Below are 18,921 nucleotides of genomic sequence, written 5' to 3' on the forward strand. Positions count from 1 at the left end.
TTAGGGGTAAAAGCTGATATTTTTAAGGACTAGACAGCTAAACACCTTTGTATTATATACCTAACTTAAGGCTGGCGAGTGGAACTGAAGCATACTAATGTAGCTATGTGTTTAAATAAAGAAAGCAAAATTTAAAAAAAAAGGCATTCCAAGGTCACTCGCTTATTTTCAAAAGCTTCTAAAGCTTCAGATTTTCTTCATATTCACAAGGGGTCTACTTCTGCCGTCTGCCTGTCTGATTTCCATGTTTTCAGTCAATAGTCTCCTGTCAATCACAGCCCCGTGAAGCCAACACACAAAACCAAAGTAAAACTCTCCTGCCAGTACTGCTCTCTGCTGAAGCACTGAAATTAAAGGTGGATTTTACGCAACAAAAGAAGGAAAAAATAAATATTTCTCAACAGGGTGAACATATCAAAGTCTTTTCTACAAATGGGCGATGATGAAATTTTGCACAGTCTCAGTCTGCAGCAGTAAGCGCAACTCATCTGCAACACAACACGTCTCTTTGCAGCAGGGGACTCAACTCAGCAGGTTGTCAAATGGATGTATTCTGGTTATACTCTTATATAAAAGCAACATTACTGAGCATTTGTGTCACTTTGTGGTTAAATTGCCATCCAACAGCAACAACATCATTATTTGTAAAGAGATTTCTGAATTTCTGTTTTAAATCTGTGGCGTCCTGGCTGAACTCTGAATCTAAATTAATGTGAATTTCTGTTTAATGTGATTTCTTTTTTATATGTAGAAGACAACAGTTTTACAGATTTGCAACAGATGGCATCTGATTTGGGATTTTCACCAGTTTATCACAGTTAATTGCAGCATTATCACAAATAGATTGCATGCAATTACCAAACTGACCCCAATAATTTTGGTTGTTCTGCAGTTTCCCTGAAGCGGTGCGCTATCAATCAGACCATTTGATGTGTACTAATGCAGTAAATTTAATTCTTGTTCATTACTTTTGTGCAGAAGCCGCTATCATGCCTTTTTTTTCCCTTTAGGCATGTAGTTCTACTTATTGTCAGTCTGCTTCGTCTCTGCTCTTTGTTATGCCTCTTCTCACATACAGCAGTCATTCACCACCAAACACACACACCCAGTTAAACAAAAAGATGAGGCGAAAAATTAGTACCCTGTCTCTGCAAATGCACATTTGCATTAAGCTCAAATTCAAAATTAACCCAACACACACAAACACCCCCATTCTCTCTTTCTCTCTTTTCTGATGATGATGGTGTAGCTGTTCTGCACACATTCATGAAATTCTGTATGTGCTGCATGTACCTGCACACATTCTTGGTTATATGCAGGGATGCCTACATAAAACTAGAGTCAGGTAGATTAAATGAAATACAAATCCCATCCTGCGAGTCAAAAATTGCCTTGACTGGTGTCCTGATCACTCTGACCACTGCCCATATTAAACAAATTAACCAAAGCTAATTTTCACAGCCAGGGCAATATCAACAAATATTTAAAAGAATTAAAATGTTGTCTTTTGCGTTTTCCCACCCAGAATTCAGCGTTAATGCCATCCTTTCCACACAAAGACTTTACTGGGTCGCCCATTTATTTCTTGTGAGTCTGTAGTCCAAGATGGTATCACTGTAGTCCATCAGCTCACTGCGGCAGCTGATAATTTTTCTATTTATTGTCAAGTGTTACTTAATAAGTCATTGGAAAAGGTGTGGTTTCACGTCTTTTAATGCCCACCTACATGTGTACCCCAACCCTGTGGGAAATGATGGATTTCTGTTTGTAATGCTCTAAACAATGACATTGTTTTACACAGAGATCTTTTTATATCAATGTTTCCTCCTTGTAACATTCCCAGAATAAAACTCAGAGTTTAACAGCTGTAAATTTTAGTCTTTGCACATTTTAGCAAACACGTGTCAGATCCCTGGTGGTTTGTCCTCCCACCCTTTAGAAATCCACATCAAGACTTCACAATCAGACATTTCGTGCCTTTAGAAAACATGTTCAGTCTTTTGGAAAAACATCTGGCTGGCTGTTAGATAACTATGTGTCTATGCTGGCTCCAGCCAATATTCTTTGAAAAAGGAAGGATAAACAACATAAAAGCTCTGCTGATTATCAACCTTGGGTGAAAACTGGACACATACTGTATGACGCAAGTTTGAATCCTGCTGAGAGCTGGTGACCTTTATGTGATGATAAATAAAAAAGCAGGGCCCATCATAAAGTCCAGTCAGTGATCAGCAGAGGGTAAAGAAATGCTAATAAATATTTGAGACAATTAATTTAATTATCCAATAAAAGTGAATATTTTTATTTAGTGCTCTATAACTGTCAATAGTGGAAAAACGACAGATTCTCTCTTTGTATCACACTGTAACACTTCCAGTCCTCATTAACACCTTTTTTCCCCCTTTTTAGCATTATTAGCGCCTTACAGGTGTAAGGTGGTGAACCTGCACAGCTGCTGCTCAGTTTTATCTTTTCCATGCTGATAGTTAAAGATGTTCCAAGCTCTGTAAGCGATCTATTTGATTTAAAATCTACTTTGGCTATTCTCTTGGTTTAACCACTCAAACGGAATCCTCAGAAGAGAAAATGTTGAAACAATGTTACATTAAAGTGAAAGTCACTAAGACAGCATAGGGAGGAGTTCGGGGTAGACAAAGGGCTAATAAAACACTAGCATTACAGCCATAAACATGAATCAATTTTATTGGAATTCCACGTGAAAGACCAATACAAAGTGTGATCTTGCCACAGATTCTCGATTGGACTTAGATCTGGACTTTGACTGGGCCATTCTAACACATGGATATGTTTTGTTTTAAACCATTCCATTGTTGCCCTGGCTTTATGTTTAGGGTCGTTGTCCTGCTGGAAGGTGAACCTCCGCCCCAGTCTCAAGTCTTTTGCAGACTCCAAGAGGTTTTCTTCCAAGATTGCCCTGTATTTGGCTCCATCCATCTTCCCATCAACTCTGACCAGCTTCCCTGTCCCTGCTGAAGAGAAGCACCCCCGGAGCATGATGCTGCCACCACCATGTTTGACAGTGGGGATGGTGTGTTCAGAGTGATGTGCAGTGTTAGTTTTCCACCACACATAGCGTTTTGCATTTTGGCCAAAAAGTTCCATTTTGGTCTCATCTGACCAGAGCACCTTCTTCCACATGTTTGCTGTCTCCCCACATGGCTTGTGGCAAACTGCAAACGGGACTTCTTATGGTGTTCTGTTAACAATGGCTTTCTTCTTGCCACTCTTCCATAAAGGCCAACTTTGTGCAGTGCACGACTAATAGTTGTCCTATGGACAGATTCCCCCACCTGAGCTGTAGATCTCTGCAGCTCGTCCAGGGTCACCATGGGCCTCTTGGCTGCATTTCTGATCAGCGCTCTCCTTGTTCGGCCTGTGAGTTTAGGTGGACGGCCTTGTCTTGGTAGGTTTACAGTTGTGCCATACTCCTTCCATTTCTGGATGATCGCTTGACTCCGTGGGATGTTCAAGGCTTGGGAAATGTTTTTGTAGCCTAAGCCTGCTTTAAATTTTTCAATAACTTTATCCCTGACCTGTCTGGTGTGTTCTTTGGACTTCATGGTGTTGTTGCTCCCAATATTCTCTTAGACAACCTCTGAGGCCGTCACAGAGCAGCTGTATTTGTACTGACATTAGATTACACACAGGTGCACTCTATCTAGTCATTAGCACTCATCAGGCAATGTCTATGGGCAACTGACTGCACTCAGACCAAAGGGGCTGAATAATTACGCACACCCCACTTTGCAGTTATTTATTTGTAAAAAATGTTTGGAATCATGTATGATTTTCGTTCCACTTCTCACGTGTGCACCACTTTGTGTTGGTTTTTCACGTGGAATTCCAATAAAATTGATTCATGTTTGTGGCTGTAATGTGACAACATGTGGGAAAGTTCAAGGGGGCCGAATACTTTTGCAAGACACTGTAAGTGCCAAGTGAGTGTGATATTATCATAGTCTCAAGGTTTTGTTGTGTTTTAGAGTTTCACTGTCATTCTGGTTCTATTATTGTAGGTCTGTACCTTACAATATAAAGTGCATTGAGGCAACTACTGTTGTGATTCACTCTGTGTGCCTTCTGTCTCATCTATGATGTTGTGTCTTTGTCTTCCCATAATTCATGCTCTATAATGCTGCATTTCATTGTGTTGGTTGCCAGTTTGTGTTTTGTGTTCTTTGTTTTCTTCTTATGAATTTTTGTATTTAATTTTTTCGTTTTGAGTTTGATATTTCATCGCTCACAATTATTTGCTCATCCAGTCTTTGGGTCCTCACTCCTCCCTTGACACTTTTTTAACATGTAGGCAATTTTCCTAAACTTAACCAAGTAGTTTTTAGCAACTTACTCTAACTCGATTAGAAGAAAAATACCACTAAAGGAAAAGCACATACAAATGATAAATTAAAATATATAGAAAACCTCAGTCCCACCTAACAGACACTGCATTCAGCTGTCTGGCCACCTTGTAACTTATTCCATCACCAGCCCTCCAAATGACAACTCTGTTAGTCTCAAAACTAAATCATTAAATCTCAGCGTCCAGTATTTCAGTGTTTTTGAGTATCTGTGTGACACAACCTGGCACAACTTCAGTGTTTTGCATTAAATGAAAAAACAAACCATTAACCTCCTGTCAAGCTAATTCACAAAGGATTGTGGAAGAGACAACAACAAATCAAACAAATCATTTTTTTAATTAACTAGTATTGTTTTTTTTAAAAAGCTAATAAGGAGGATAATAAGAAGGATAATAAGAATAACAGTGGTCTGGGGTAACACAAGAGTTCTCTCTATGCACAATGCAAAAAAAGAGCAAGAAGGATAATGCATAATGTTTGGTATCAGGAAAAGCAAGAAATAATATGCTTCATTTATTTAAGAATAAACCTCTCACGTATGACCTGAGAGGAAAATGCAATATAAAGCAGTCATGTGTTCACAGCACATACATATCAGTTTGTGGAATGTGGCTAAACAAAGAAATTTTAAAAAAGGTAAAAATATTGCACAATATAAGAATAAATATAAGCAATACATATTTGATGGGCATATAGCTATACAGCTGTTCTATTGTACAGAATGAGAATATTGTTATGTTGTTGATATGAGAGAGCATTTGTCTACACAGGTACACAGATGTGTGTGTGTGTGTGTATATATGTACATATATATAGTTACCAATTGGATTAAGAAATTGTTGGCAAACTTTGGGGCAGGTCTGGATAAGCCGCTGCTTCTTCCTGCTCCTTTTCAAACACCTTTTGTTTTTGTTTTACAGATAATTTTGCTGGAATTCTTTTATGTTTATTTTCCATTTCCTGTGTTTGATATATGTATAAATATAAATAAATAAAAAAGAAAGAAAGGGTTGTGGATGATGATCGATGATGGTCAAACTTGCTGTATGTGGATGTGATGAATGTGTTAGTAGAAGTTTAGAGCCAGCAAATATTATGACGTGGTACGGTTTACCAGTTAAGGTCGGTTGAATCATTCATCGTTGTACGTCACTGCATCAACATCTCTTCATGCTAGAAGTGAGAATAAAAACTAAACTATGTGTTACTGAGCACACTGTGTGTTTTACAAGGTGGATAGTAGAACTTAACGTCCTCCCCGCCAACAAAAGAATGATTGGCCTACGGGCAGACTGCCCAGCCCTACTAACAAGACCTTTTCCTTTAGAGTCGTTTGCTTTCACCTCTCCCAAAAAGCTCAGGAATCCTTACAGTATAATACAGTTTAAGCTGAAATTATAGAAAAAGGTTTCATATTTAATAAATGCATGATGTTTAGTGAGAAAAATCAAGATTACGATTACTGACCAGAATAATCATGGTTATGATTTTACAGCCTTAATGCAACCTATTTAATAAAATGTATGCCATAGCTGAAAATGTAATACATTCATTGTCATCATGAAAGCTTTCAGCCAGTGAAACACGGCACAATAGTTTTATTTGTCAGAAAAACACATTTCAAAAGTCTCAGCCTATTATCCTTCATAATCACTCACTCTTAAAGGTGCAGTTTTGGAGGATTTCAGCTTAAAACGCTGAAAACTTAAAAAGCCAAGTAAGTGCGTAATGGACCCGTAAAAAGCTGGCTGGGCAAAGTGATCTGGTTATTTATACATGGATGAGAAAGATGAAATGGTGCATTAAAGAGGAACATTGCCTTACATTGGCCTCTCCTCATCACTCTCCATCCCGATGCTTGCTTCGCTTGCTTTGGATCAGCTGTTTACATGCGACACTACAACTCCTCCTGAATAAACTAAACACTGTCAACGTCACCATGGAGACCAAGCCTGCACAAACCTGTTAAAACCCACCAGGTAAACGTGACGACTCAAAAGCTGCGACTACAGCACAACGGGAAATGATGCTTCTGAAAAAAGAAAATGGAATAACCGGATATTGGCGGGTGCGTTGATGCTTCTGCTGCAAGGTGATCAGAATTCAATATTAGGCGATAGGATCCGTCAGGAGCCGAGTGTTTTTGTTTCATCCTCATTCAGCCTGCAGGGATCCAGACTGACAGACAGAAAGTGATAGCAGAGCAGCCGCTGTCATTCACAGAGAAACTCAAGTGCATCTTATTGTCATGCAGATGACAGCCTGAGCCTCAGCAGCAGCAGCAGAACTGCTTTTATTTCTGCCAGTGTGGCTAGATCAGATTTATATTTTAGCGAGAGGGTAGCTTTTTGAAGGTAAATTGGAGCATTTTTCTGCAAGAATTTTTGCTATGATACGGTCTCGGTTAGTCAGTGCGTTGCTCACAAAATTCAGTACAACATATCTGCTCCACCAAGGAAGAATCACACCAGTTGTGATGATCCCTTGAGTTGGTTCACGTTTCTGCAGTTTCCTTGTGCTCTCATCGTGGTGTTAAGTCTATCATTAGCCATTTCTGGGTCCAAATGCTCTTTCAGTTCCCGAAAGCAAACAATTGTGAAACAGTTTAACTCCAAAACATTAATGCATTATGAGGTTTAGCAGAGCTGGAATAAGTAGTAAGTAAGCTAGCTGGATGACATCTAAAGATGTGAGGTTGTAGCATGCCAATAGTTTCAGAAAAAACAAAAAGCAAAGCAGCTCAGCTATAACTGTGAGAGTAAAGAAGCCGCTCTCAAAAGGGTTGGTGAAGTGTTAAATTGTTTGTGATCAAACTTCATGCTGAGCGTCTCAATTGGGCAGAGACAAATGCTATAGTATGGCAGCAAATAGACAAAAAAAGCAGACCAAATTTCTGCCTGGAGAATATCTGCGATGAGACCATCCACAAAACAGGATTAGTCATCAATATGATGCTGTATGGTTTAGATTTCTTCCTAAGTCTCAGACAACCTGAGAGGGATTCTTTTCTAAAGTATTCAAATATTTGGGCTGTCATGGTTTTAAAACCTTCGTTTAACAATATGTTATATAAAATGAGTGCTAATAAAAAGCTGGAGAGGTTTGGACTCTCAGCTTAGTAGTTTCTGGAGGCTTTGTGCTGATTTTTTTTTTTTAAATGACAGGAAGAATAGCCATAAATTTTAGCATTCATGTTCCCTTCAGGATGATGTGTAAAAGTGATCATTTGATGGTTAATCTTTCTCTAACATCACATCATTTAGTTTATGATCACTTAGCTCTGAATGGAATCTTGTTTCTACCAGCTATTGCAGTTTTTAAGTGGTGGATGCTAATAAGCATTATAGACATTATAGACCAATCATTTTCTGGACTCTGTACTTTGGAACCTCAACATTGTCGTGTAGACCACAGCCATGTTAGGATTTTTGGAGACAAAAGTGACTACTGGACAGAGAGTGAAGTGTTAAGCTGACTAGCAATGTGCATTCTTATATACCTGCTAATTAGTAAGCTAAGAAAATCCTACACCCTAAAACTGAATTAAAAACATCATGTACAATATGTTTGTACAATTAACCAGACAACAAGCTCTATTATTGATCAGACAGTTGCATAAAGAAGCATAAACATGAGCAGGAGGTCCAGGAGAGTCACTGGTGGATGGATCTACCAGATAGCTATTAGCTACAGCTCCCTGTGTCTGCAGCCACATATTAATCATCCCTACCTTAAAGCCTTATAAATAACTTTTCTCCAGTGTAGTTGTTATGAACAGTGTCAGGTTTGTATCTAATAAATTACTGCATAACTACACATGACAAAGGTTTAGGAAATCCGCTCATTTTTCGTGTGTCTGAAAGAAAAACGAAAATATCAGTTGATATGTTAGAATATCGAACTTTGAAAAATTCTCCGAAAAAACCTCCAGGATATTCAGCCAGCTCTAAATTGGAGAAGAGAAAATAAAATACAAAATTGATTAAATCTTCAGCAATACTCATATTTCAAAAACAAGTTTAAAAGAAGGCTCTTCAGTACTGTCACCAGTTTTAATGTATGGTTCTGTATAATCTTCTTCCATTTGACTGTAGTTCATTAGCTCTATGCACAAGTACAAGCTCTTCCATGTACTCACTGTTTCCACAGTTGTTCTCATCAGCAGGGCGTAACTATTTAATCCAATTTTGATTCCATTTAAATTAGATGCATCATACATCATTCATTCTCATTGTGCCTCCATTAATTTTAACCAGATTAACTTCCAAAAGGTGCAGCAGCCCAAAAATCTGTGTTTGGTTCCAGAGTAATAATTAAACACCAAGTCTCGAGATACTGGAGACATTTGATTTGAAGGCTAAACTTAAAAGCCGCAGATGACAAATGCTCAGTTTGTGGGGCTCAAGTGAAGGAAACATGTCAGAGCAGGAGGACTGCAGTGCATGAAACTGGATATTTCTGCAGTGGCTGTGGTGTTTTTTTGTTCGGCTTTAAATTCATATGCAAAGACCATGATGACACCGAAGCTAGTGGTGCATTCATCCACTGAGGTGTAGGAAGGGTTCATGTAGACGACATTAAGGGGAAAACCGTCAGTCATCTCTCATACAGCTGTGAGAACACATGTTATTTATATTTTAATGAATAATTGCATTTGAGCTTTGCAGATGCCCTTGAAACTCTTGTGCAATCAGTCTGTAATCCCTTAAGCACCTTTACGTTAATTTGTGAAATTTTCACTTGGGCGAAAAAAAAGCATTAGCAAAACATTTTTTATTTATTTTTACTTCTTCTTAATCAAAACTGTAAAATAGGACATAAATGACAGCTTGTTCATATCATTAGAAGGCCGCTGAATTTACACAAGATTCACAAAGGAATCCATCATGTCAGACTTGAAGCTTAGTTCAGTATCTATAGGCTGTACGTATGGCCCACTGCTGTGTTGGTGTCGGATAAGAGGGTGGGACTTTATAGCTAAGGGCAGCAAACTGCATCCACAAACTGTATGGATGCAAAGCAAAGACACAAATATCTGCTGAGAAGTACTGCTGGAAGTATCAGACTAACAAAATTGCATTCCCAAAACAAAACATAAAGCAAAGACTTATTGGAAACCTCACAGCAGGCTTCAGAAATGATTCAAAAGGCACCAACCACACAAATGCAGTCAAGAAGTCCAGTTCAGTGACAGACAGCTAGTACACACAGCCACCTGTGTCAGCACACCTGCCAGTCATATAATCCATGTCCCTAACTTTTAACCTCAACAAAATCCAAATGTATGACTCATAGGCTGTTTTCTGAAGGGGGAAGTTATCCATAGAAGCTGACACCGGTTTTTGTATCAGGCTGTGAATGTGTGTTTTTTGGGTTCATTTTCAAATGAAAGTCAATGAGGGCATGGATTGTTTTGGAGCAAGCCTCAAGTGGCCATTAATGGAACTGCGGTTTTTAGCACTTGTGTTGACATTTTTGTCATAGAAAAATTACATCAGCTCAAATGAGGAACTCCTGGGTGAGATCACTACAGTCATGTTATTCTATATGTTATTGCTACCATTAGCGTCTAGTAGGACCAGAAGCTATGTTCTTATCTTATGATTGACAAGTCACACCATCAAAAATGCACAATCATAATTAAATTTACTTTGGTCCAATTCAGTTTAACTCAAGGTGCTTTATATTATAAGGCAAAGACAGAGAAAATAACACAGGGAAAACTCCAATAAACACTTAGCGACAGTGGGAAGGAAAAACTCCCTTTTAATAGGATGAAACCTCCAGCCGAAGCAGACGCGGAACAGTGAAAATGCTCTGCTCAATGCTTCAGTAATAGGACTTTGCAAACTTATGTGTGACGTCACAGTGGCTATGTCCATCTTTACATACAGTTTGGCTGCACACTCTTCACATCCCATTCCCAGTGAGCATGATCTGCAGTGGCCCCACCTTACAACCTGCAGGACCCAAAGGATCCGCTGCCAGCAGAGGTCCAATGGCCCTGCCCCGACAGGTCAGACGTGCTTAATGATATGACTAATTTGTGCATAGTGTGACTTTCTCATTTCCCTGATTCTCTAAAGCAGATGTGGAGAGTGCAAACTCAGGATGACCCACAGAGATCCATTCATGGAAATAAACTTGATTTATTTCCATTATAATATCAAATTAGCCCAATTTTCGGGGTTTTAGCCTCTCTATAATCAAAGGACACCCAACAGTTGCTGAGTGGAGCCCAGATTCTTGTTGACAGGAAATGACTTACAGCCTCCACAGACTGAGCTCAGGGTGACTGTGTGTGTGTGTGTGTGTGTGTGTGTGTGTGTGTGTGTGTGTGTGTGTGTGTGTGTGTGTGTGTGTGTGTGTGTGTGTGTGTGTGTGTGTTTCACTGCTGAATGGGAATCCTTCAGATCAACAAATAAACAAAGCAGCCAGTGCAGACCAGCGTTCCTCCTGTCAACAGCATCTGCCAGCAGCAGGAGGAAGCTTCAGTTTTTCCTGCCTCATAAAGCTAATCCTGCATGTGTGTTTCTAAAAAACTAACAAAAAAAACACCTTCTGGACATACTCCATCTGCTTCTTTTTTGTGTCTTTGTCTTTAAGTGCATGTCCTCTGCTGTTACATCCCATTCCTCCCTCTCTATCAGACATCTCTGTCCCCATCTTACCTTTCCACCCATCCCTCCATCTCCTCTCTGCTGGATGACTTATTCAAAACCCTCCAAAAAATGATTTCCCAACCATTCCTGCTAGGCCGCTGTACCGGCTCAGGAGTGGCTCATTAAACCTCAGCCATCCGACCTGTCAACCCGCAGTATTTACGTCTTATTTTAAAAGGATGTGACCCTCGCTCTAAAGCCTGATTATATTTGATATCCTGAGTGTCTTCCTGAATGAATTAAGCAAACAAAAAGGAGGATGTCAAGGCAAGGCTAATTTTTATTCTCTGTTTTCCTAAGTTGGTGGTGCACCTGGGAAGGATTATTTAAAACCAGTACTTTCAGGTAAAATGAATGAACTTCTTCAAGCTCTATCCATCACATTTGACAGCTGGTGCGACATGCAGGCTTTATCTTGAGGTGACCACTGAAATTCAAGTTGATTTAGATAAAGCTTTACAATAACTGCCTAGAAGCTGCCAGACTTAAAGACATGCTTCTGGAAGGTTAAATTAAGCCTTCTTTATCTTATACTATGCCTTTTCTTTAACCAGTTGTTTTAGCCCCTCCCCCTTTAAGCCAACTTTCAACTGATTGGCTGCATTTCAGAAACAGAAGGTGAGTTGTGCTTGTGTGCCTAAATCAGTAGGAATAATGACCCTTCTTTATGACATCATGCAGAAACAGTAAAACAAAGTATCTTAAATGCAGCATTTATAGCTCTTGGCTCACAGGAGCTACTTGTAAACACACTGATGTCATTATCTGAAACTTTTGCATATAAGCAGTCAACACCTGACAAATATAATGAAAAGCATAATAAGTCTGCTTGAATAAAATAATGTGACTTTGTTGTTGCTCTCACCATGATGGACAATGACATTTGCCATTTTGTTATATTACAGCATCACATTTTAATTCCCTTTACTGCTGAGTTCTTGATGCACATGCCTTCTCCTCTAATCTCCAGGAAAAACAAGGAGCACTGGATTAAATGGCTCTAGAAAGAGGAGGAGGAGGAGGAGGATGGAGATGGAGGACACACTGCTGCTGCTGCTGCTGCTGCTTCCTCCCTCCTCCTCCTCCTTTTTTCTTCATCTTCCCTCCAAAAAGAAAAAGGAAATCTCAGCCTGGTAAACATCAACACAGACACAGAGAGCGGGAACAATGACACCAGCTGGGCAACAACAATGGCAAATAAATATCATGTGGCAGCATTTAACCATTCTGAGTGTCTGCTGCTCCTTTGTGGCCTCTACACCTGCATCTGACTGACCGCCTCCCTCCTTTTATTTCCGCGTTAGGCTAAATTAAAGGCAGCTTCCTGCAGGTGTGCTTCTTTTGTTGCCGTGTTGCATTGTTGTTTCCCCCCCCAGACAATAAAAGCAGGCTCACCTTCTCGGCTCCTCTGTGCTTCTTGGCGGCCGGCGTGTCGTCCTGCTGCCGTCTCACAACAATAGCGCCGGTTTTAACTCCACACTCCAGCGCGGTTTTCCCGGTGCTGACGGCGGCGGCACCGTTACTATTGTTGTTATTGTTTACGTTGCTGATATCTCCCGGGAGCCTGGAGTCCGGAGCGGCGCACAGGCAGTGTCCGGAGCCGTCGCGGCACAGATGATGCTCGGGAGCGGGCAGGGCGGACGACGGGAGGAAGACGGAGGGAGGAGGAGGAGGAGGAGACGAGCCATCACCACCGGGCTTCTCCTTCCTCGTTCGGGCAGGAGGAGCAGCGGCGTCCCTTTCCCTGTCTCGCTCCCTCTTCCAGCCCCGGATCATGTTCTTCCCCTTCCTCTCCTCCTTGCCTTTGGCGCATGACGCAGAAGGAGCGGTCACTTCGGAGACTCCGTTCCCGCCGCCACCGTCCGCCTCTCTGCTGACCGCTGAAATCATCTCCAGACCTTCTCCAGCGACGCTGCGTCCTTGAGCCTCCCGACGCTGTTGCTGCTGTTGCTGCTTGCCGATCCCGAAGCACGCTTCTCCGCCGCCTCGCACCACGACAGCAGCCGCTGATGAGTGATCCGCCGAAGCCGCCTCCGGTTCCTCCCGTCCCTCCCGGCCGACTCCTTTACGCTTAAGCGCGGATCTCCTCGGCTCCGACCCGCCGCCGCCAGGTGTCCGGGTCTGGAGCGAGGGCAGGGCCGCGTGTCTGTCGGCTGAGCCAGCGGCACTGAAGGAAGAGGAGGAGGAGGAGGAGGAGGCGATGGAGACAGAGGAGGAGGAAGAGGAGGAGAAGGCGGCGGTGTGGTTGGGTGACAGCTCCTTGCAGTCTGTCAGCAGCCCTCCATTCTCCCCAGCTCTCAGGAAACGGTTCATCTCCTCGTTTCCTTGTCTCCTTTGTCGATCTCCACAATAATCAGCATGCAAGTCATTGTCAGAGCGCCAGCCAGCCGCAGTGTGGCGGAGAGCACCGGAGCATCAGGCCCGCTCCTTCACAAACTACCACACAGACTGAATGACAGCTCGCAGTATCTGACAGGGCTGCTCGCTGTTATCACCCGCAGCACAGTAAAACACGATAATCACAAATCTACACTTGTGTTTTCATAAAATAATAAAAACAATACGAATAAAGTTCATAAAGTCACATTTGGAAGGTTTATTTCAATCCCAACAATAAAATGCCCCAGTAATATATGGATATGTAGCACATTACTGTTTATTTTCAAAGAGAGAATAGATGGTTTTGTTTTCCTTCGACTGTGAATGCATCTTCCCAATGTCTCAGATGCCACTTAATTACTGTCAGAAAATGCAACTAGTTGGCCGCAGGAGGGCGCTGCCGTGTTTGTTTTATAGTTTATGCATCAGCTCAAGTGTCAGTGATTGGATGCCCACTAAATGCTCAGCTTCGGCGCCTAATAAGCTCATCACTGGACCCACTTCAGTTTGCCTACCAGCCTGGCATTGGAGCGGATGATGCCGTCATTCACCTCCTACATCGTTCCCTCGCTCACCTGGAGACCGCTGGAAGCACTGTGAGAATCATGTTCTTTGATTTCTCCAGTGCCTTCAACACCATTCTTCCCTCGGTTCTAAAGGACAAGCTGGTGAACTCTGGAGTGGACCATCACCTCACTACCTGGATCCTGGACTACCTCACCGACCGACCACAGTATGTGAGGACTCAGGGCTGTGTGTCGGACAGGGTCGTCTGCAGTACGGGGGCCCCACAGGGAACGGTTCTGGCTCCGTTCCTCTTCACCATCTACACTGCAGACTTCTCCCACAATTCCACCCAGTGCTTCCTGCAGAAGTTCTCTGATGACTCTGCAATAGTCGGCCTCATCACTGATGGGGACGACAAGGAGTACAGAGGTCTGACCCAAGACTTTGTGGACTGGTGCCAGCTGAACTACCTCCAGATCAATGCCAGTAAAACCAAGGAACTGGTGGTAGACTTCCGCAGGCACAAGCATTCTCCACTGCAACCACTGAACATCCAAGGTATGGACATTGAGGCTGTGGACAGCTACAGGTACCTTGGTGTTCATCTGAACAATAGACTGGACTGGACTCATAACTCAGACGCCCTCTACAGGAAAGGGCAGAGCAGGCTGTACCTGCTGCGGAGACTCAGGTCGTTTGGGGTGGAGGGCCCACTCCTGAAGACCTTCTATGACTCTGTTGTGGCTTCTGCTATCTTTTATGGCGTGGTCTGCTGGGGCGGCAGCATCTCTGCTGGGGACAGGAAGAGACTGAACAGGGTGATCCGAAGGGCCAGCTCTGTTCTAGGATGCCCTCTGGACCCAGTGGAGGTGGTGAGTGACAGGAGAACGGCGGCTAAGCTGTCATCCCTGATGGACAACATCTCCCACCCCATGCAGCAGACTGTGACAGCACTGAGCAGCTCCTTCAGTGGGAGACTGCGGCACCCACGGTGTGGGACGGAGAGATTTCGCAGGTCTTTCCTCCCCACTGCTGTCAGACTCCATAATAAAGACTCTAACTGATCAAGCACACACATCCATACATATGCAATAATACTAAGTGCAATAATCCTTTCTGTCATCGTTGTATTTTTACTCAGTTGTATATAGTATATTTGTATTTGTATTCTATTTTTATCTTATTGTATATTTATTTTATTTTATTCTACTGTATATAGTATTTTATTTTATTCTATTCTGTACAGTTGTGTACTGTATTTATTCTTATTGTATTCTAATTTTTGCCTCATAACTTTTGCACTGTCCACTTCCTGCTGTGACAAAACAAATTTCCCACGTGTGGGACTAATAAAGGTTATCTTATCTTATCTTATCTTAAATTCCAGCTCGATGTCTTTGTTCTTGGACTGCTATCGCTGCTTTGTACGATTCCGTTATTTAAACTTCAAAGAAAATTTGAATTGCTATTGAATTCAGTGACTACAAAGATGATGACAGAGTATAACTTAGTGGGGTTATGACAGTTTAAAAAAGAAAACACCTTTTAAGGCAAATATCAGTATTTTTTTAAGCTATTTTTATCAAAACTGGCCAGTGTTTCTGTATGTTCAGCTTTCATGTACGAAATTAAAGTTTTTTATTAGAGATTGCTTTAGCAGAGCTGCCCAAAAGATTGCTTGGTTGCATTTTGAGACTGTTGCTAAGATATTCTTGTTAACTTTTTAAAATTACACTTTTTATCTCCATTCTCTTTCTGAAATAACCCCCCTTTTTTCAGCTTCTGCCTCTTTACAGCCACTCTCTCTTTAAGGTAACGTTCCTCTGATTGGCTGCCCTTCACAAACAGGCCCAAACAATGATCTTTAACAATGACCATGTTAAAGAAAACCCTCTCTGCTTGACATCACACAGATCTACGATTAGAAAAAAATTACTGAAATTGAGTGTTTAGAGCAGTGAAGCCTAAGCCTTTGACTTTCTTTTGCATAAACATACCTTGCTATTTGAAACTTCTGCCCAAATGCTGTTTACTGTCACCAGAGTTGAAAACATATGTACCTGAATTTAACAGTAAATCTGTTACAGTGCACCAGATAACCTTCAGTTAAGGTTGTATGATTACAGGCCACGTTGCAAGAGCACAATGAAAACTTGCAAAGATAAGAGCTATGCAGTGAGCAGAGTGATCTAATCACATGCACACTAAGCACAAATAGACTCACGGTAAGCACAGAAAAAGCCTTTGTAATCATGGAAAATGGTGGAAGAGACACATAATTAACTAGAACTTTCTAATTTATTAAATAAAAGAAGCAGAAACTGCGATAATCTTTATGGGATGTGTGAAGCAGTGTTAACAGCATGTCAGGAGCTACATGAGTATTTGTATGTTAGGTGTGCGGTGTTGTGTGGTGCAAAAACTAAAATAACCAAGCCACAGCCAACTAAACAAATAGCACAACGCTGGGTGAATGGAGAGAGAGCATACACGCTCCTGGGAGACTGTCCAGGTGTTTCCAATTGCTATGATTAACTATGCTTCTAGAAACCTGCAAGGCAGCACATAGGGACAAACAGGCGGAAACAGACAGCAGACCTGGCCAGGGCAGAAGACCCTTCACACCACCAAGAGACTCTATTGGGTACCTTAATCAGATATTTTAAGATTACCACAAAGAAATGTGAAACTCTGAAGGGAAGGCTTAAAATGCCCTTAAATATTCTAAAAAAAAATATGACATTGAACCAAAAAAAACACACAACAAAATAACATTAAAGAGACTCAAAACGATCATATAATGATGGATAGCTTCCAGTCACAGAAATGAAGCAATCTGACTGAGAGGGAGCGCAAACAAATATATTCGGCAAAATGCTGGAGTGCTCCCGTGAAATGTCAAATTTTGTACAAAACACATTTATGAGTGTGTCAATCAGTAACCAGAGATAAAAGGTTTAGGATTGCAGGAGAAGGAAGCCTATCAATCAAACAGTGTCAAAGCATAGACCGACAGCAGATAAAATCCCTGCCGGGATCCAGCAGGTATGCCATATCTGACCTCATTGTGCCCTGCAGTATACCCGAGGAAGAATGGAGTACACTCCATCGAATCCAACACAACATAACTAGAAGACAGCAGTGATAAATAGTTTATGATGCAGAGACGAGAGTCAGCTGTGCCTCCTGTCAAGTGTCACTTGGTGATCCTGAGAGCTTCAGTACAGACTACTCCCTATTAAAGGAAGAGGTGTGATGTCCACACCTGTCTTTGGTGCAGAGGAAACTGGGTGTCATGAGAAAAAAAAAGTTCTTTATGGAGTGTAAAATTTTGAAGCAACAACAGCAACAAAAACATCCCAGATGTTTGCACTACATCCAGCTGGGAGTACTCACTACTACTCTTGTTTACTTAAAACAAGCCACATTTGCTCAGATATGTAAATTGGTGTCATGCCTCTATATCTATGCTCGTAATCTTAGCCCATTAAGGGCTACGCTGTTTTGTTTTAAATTTCCATCTTTTAAAAAGCATCGACGATTCTATCAGCGACAGCTGCAAAACTGTGGGGTCAGGCTAAACATGTATAAATAAAGCATCACATAAACAGATGCATGCATGTCATCCACCTGCATATTAAAGCCTTGAACTTATTAAAAAAATTATTATTCTTTTGACTGGATGTGGCCATATATGTACCAGGGGTTATCAGCTAAGTGCAAGTTTTCTAGCTTGGAATTCAGAATTTAATGTTATATTAAACAGGAAGCAAAGTTTGGCTGTGATGGCAAAAAAACCTGTTCAGCTCACAGCTTCAAGACGACACCTCGCTAACCAGTCTCACTTAAAGCTGTTGTTTATTTACAGTCTATGCCCACAGCTTGAGTGATGGCAAACTGTGTGTCATGCCAGTAGTAGTCACTAATGTAAACAGCAGGCCTAATAACTTAGTCTGATATGTAATAAAAAGATCTCATAATTGTGTCTAATGCATCAGTAAGCCAAAAAGTGGCAATTTTTTATTTAGTGTTACATTATCACAGTTTAGAATAGAGAAACTAGCAACAACTAATTGAGCCTGTTTAACTTTTCATAATGAGAATAAATGCAGTTGAAACACTTCATGTTGAATACAAAACTATTTAAAACATTTTAAATATTATTATTTGACTGACACATACAGTATTTGGTACACTCAGTTTGTTACTTTATGTCAAAATTCATATGGAATATTAGGCATAAGCATTTTAAACCTGCAGTTCTTTTGGTTTATGTTTGCATTTCAAAGGACATCTTGTCTGTTTACACACCTTTGATCCAGTGCTCTCAGTATGCAGATTATTTTCTCAGCTCACGTGAAGCAAACTGCACAGAACTGGCCATAAAAGTACTAAAAACCAAAAACAGAGTAATTTTGGTTATTTCATACTACGACATGGGCCACATGAGAGTTTCGCGAGAAAGTCAGCATTTGGATCACAGACTGTCTTCACCTTATCTTTATAATCAGTTCTTTTAAAAAGAAAAAGCTGAATCAGCTATTAAAAGACCCCAGGGGAAAAAAAACCCCACTTGGCAAACAGTTCAGCTCTGTTTGTATTTCAAAGTGCACCACGTTGTTTCTGTGTGTACGTTCCCTAAAGAGGGCTAAAGTCAGTTGTAAGCCAACAAATAGAAAGACACAACAACAAATGTTGGAGAAATCTGGTAGTTGCTAACAGACTGATGAACAGTTCTTCATAGGACTGTTGGAGATTCCAGAGTTGTTGTTGTTGTTTTTTTTTTACTTCAGACTATCAGTGTTAAACTAATAAGACTGTATTGCTCACTCTGACTTTTCTCTGTAAGACCTGACTTAAACATGGCTTTAATAAAGTTTCACAAATAAATACATCCAAAAAGTAATGTACTAAAATGGTATTTATCAGTGAAATAATAATTGTAAATAGAACCAAGATAAATGATTTTTGCTGTTGTCATTCGCCTCTTT

The 18,921-nt window shown here is 41.0% G+C and overlaps 1 protein-coding gene across 1 annotated transcript in view; it reads right to left on the reverse strand.

Moving 5' to 3' along the window:
* znf608 (zinc finger protein 608) overlaps nt 1–13,357 on the reverse strand; it is a 67,735-nt gene extending 54,378 nt beyond the window's left edge. The window contains exon 1 of the mRNA XM_085366864.1: nt 12,440–13,357. Coding sequence (XP_085222990.1) covers nt 12,440–13,357 — 918 coding nt within the window. The remainder of the gene's footprint in view (nt 1–12,439) is intronic.
* Nucleotides 13,358–18,921: the final 5,564 nt, after the last annotated feature.

Source organism: Diplotaxodon limnothrissa, linkage group LG12 (assembly GCF_057381915.1).
Source record: "Diplotaxodon limnothrissa isolate DT_005_m linkage group LG12, D_limnothrissa_male_GT1.1, whole genome shotgun sequence".
Lineage (NCBI taxonomy): Eukaryota > Metazoa > Chordata > Actinopteri > Cichliformes > Cichlidae > Diplotaxodon > Diplotaxodon limnothrissa.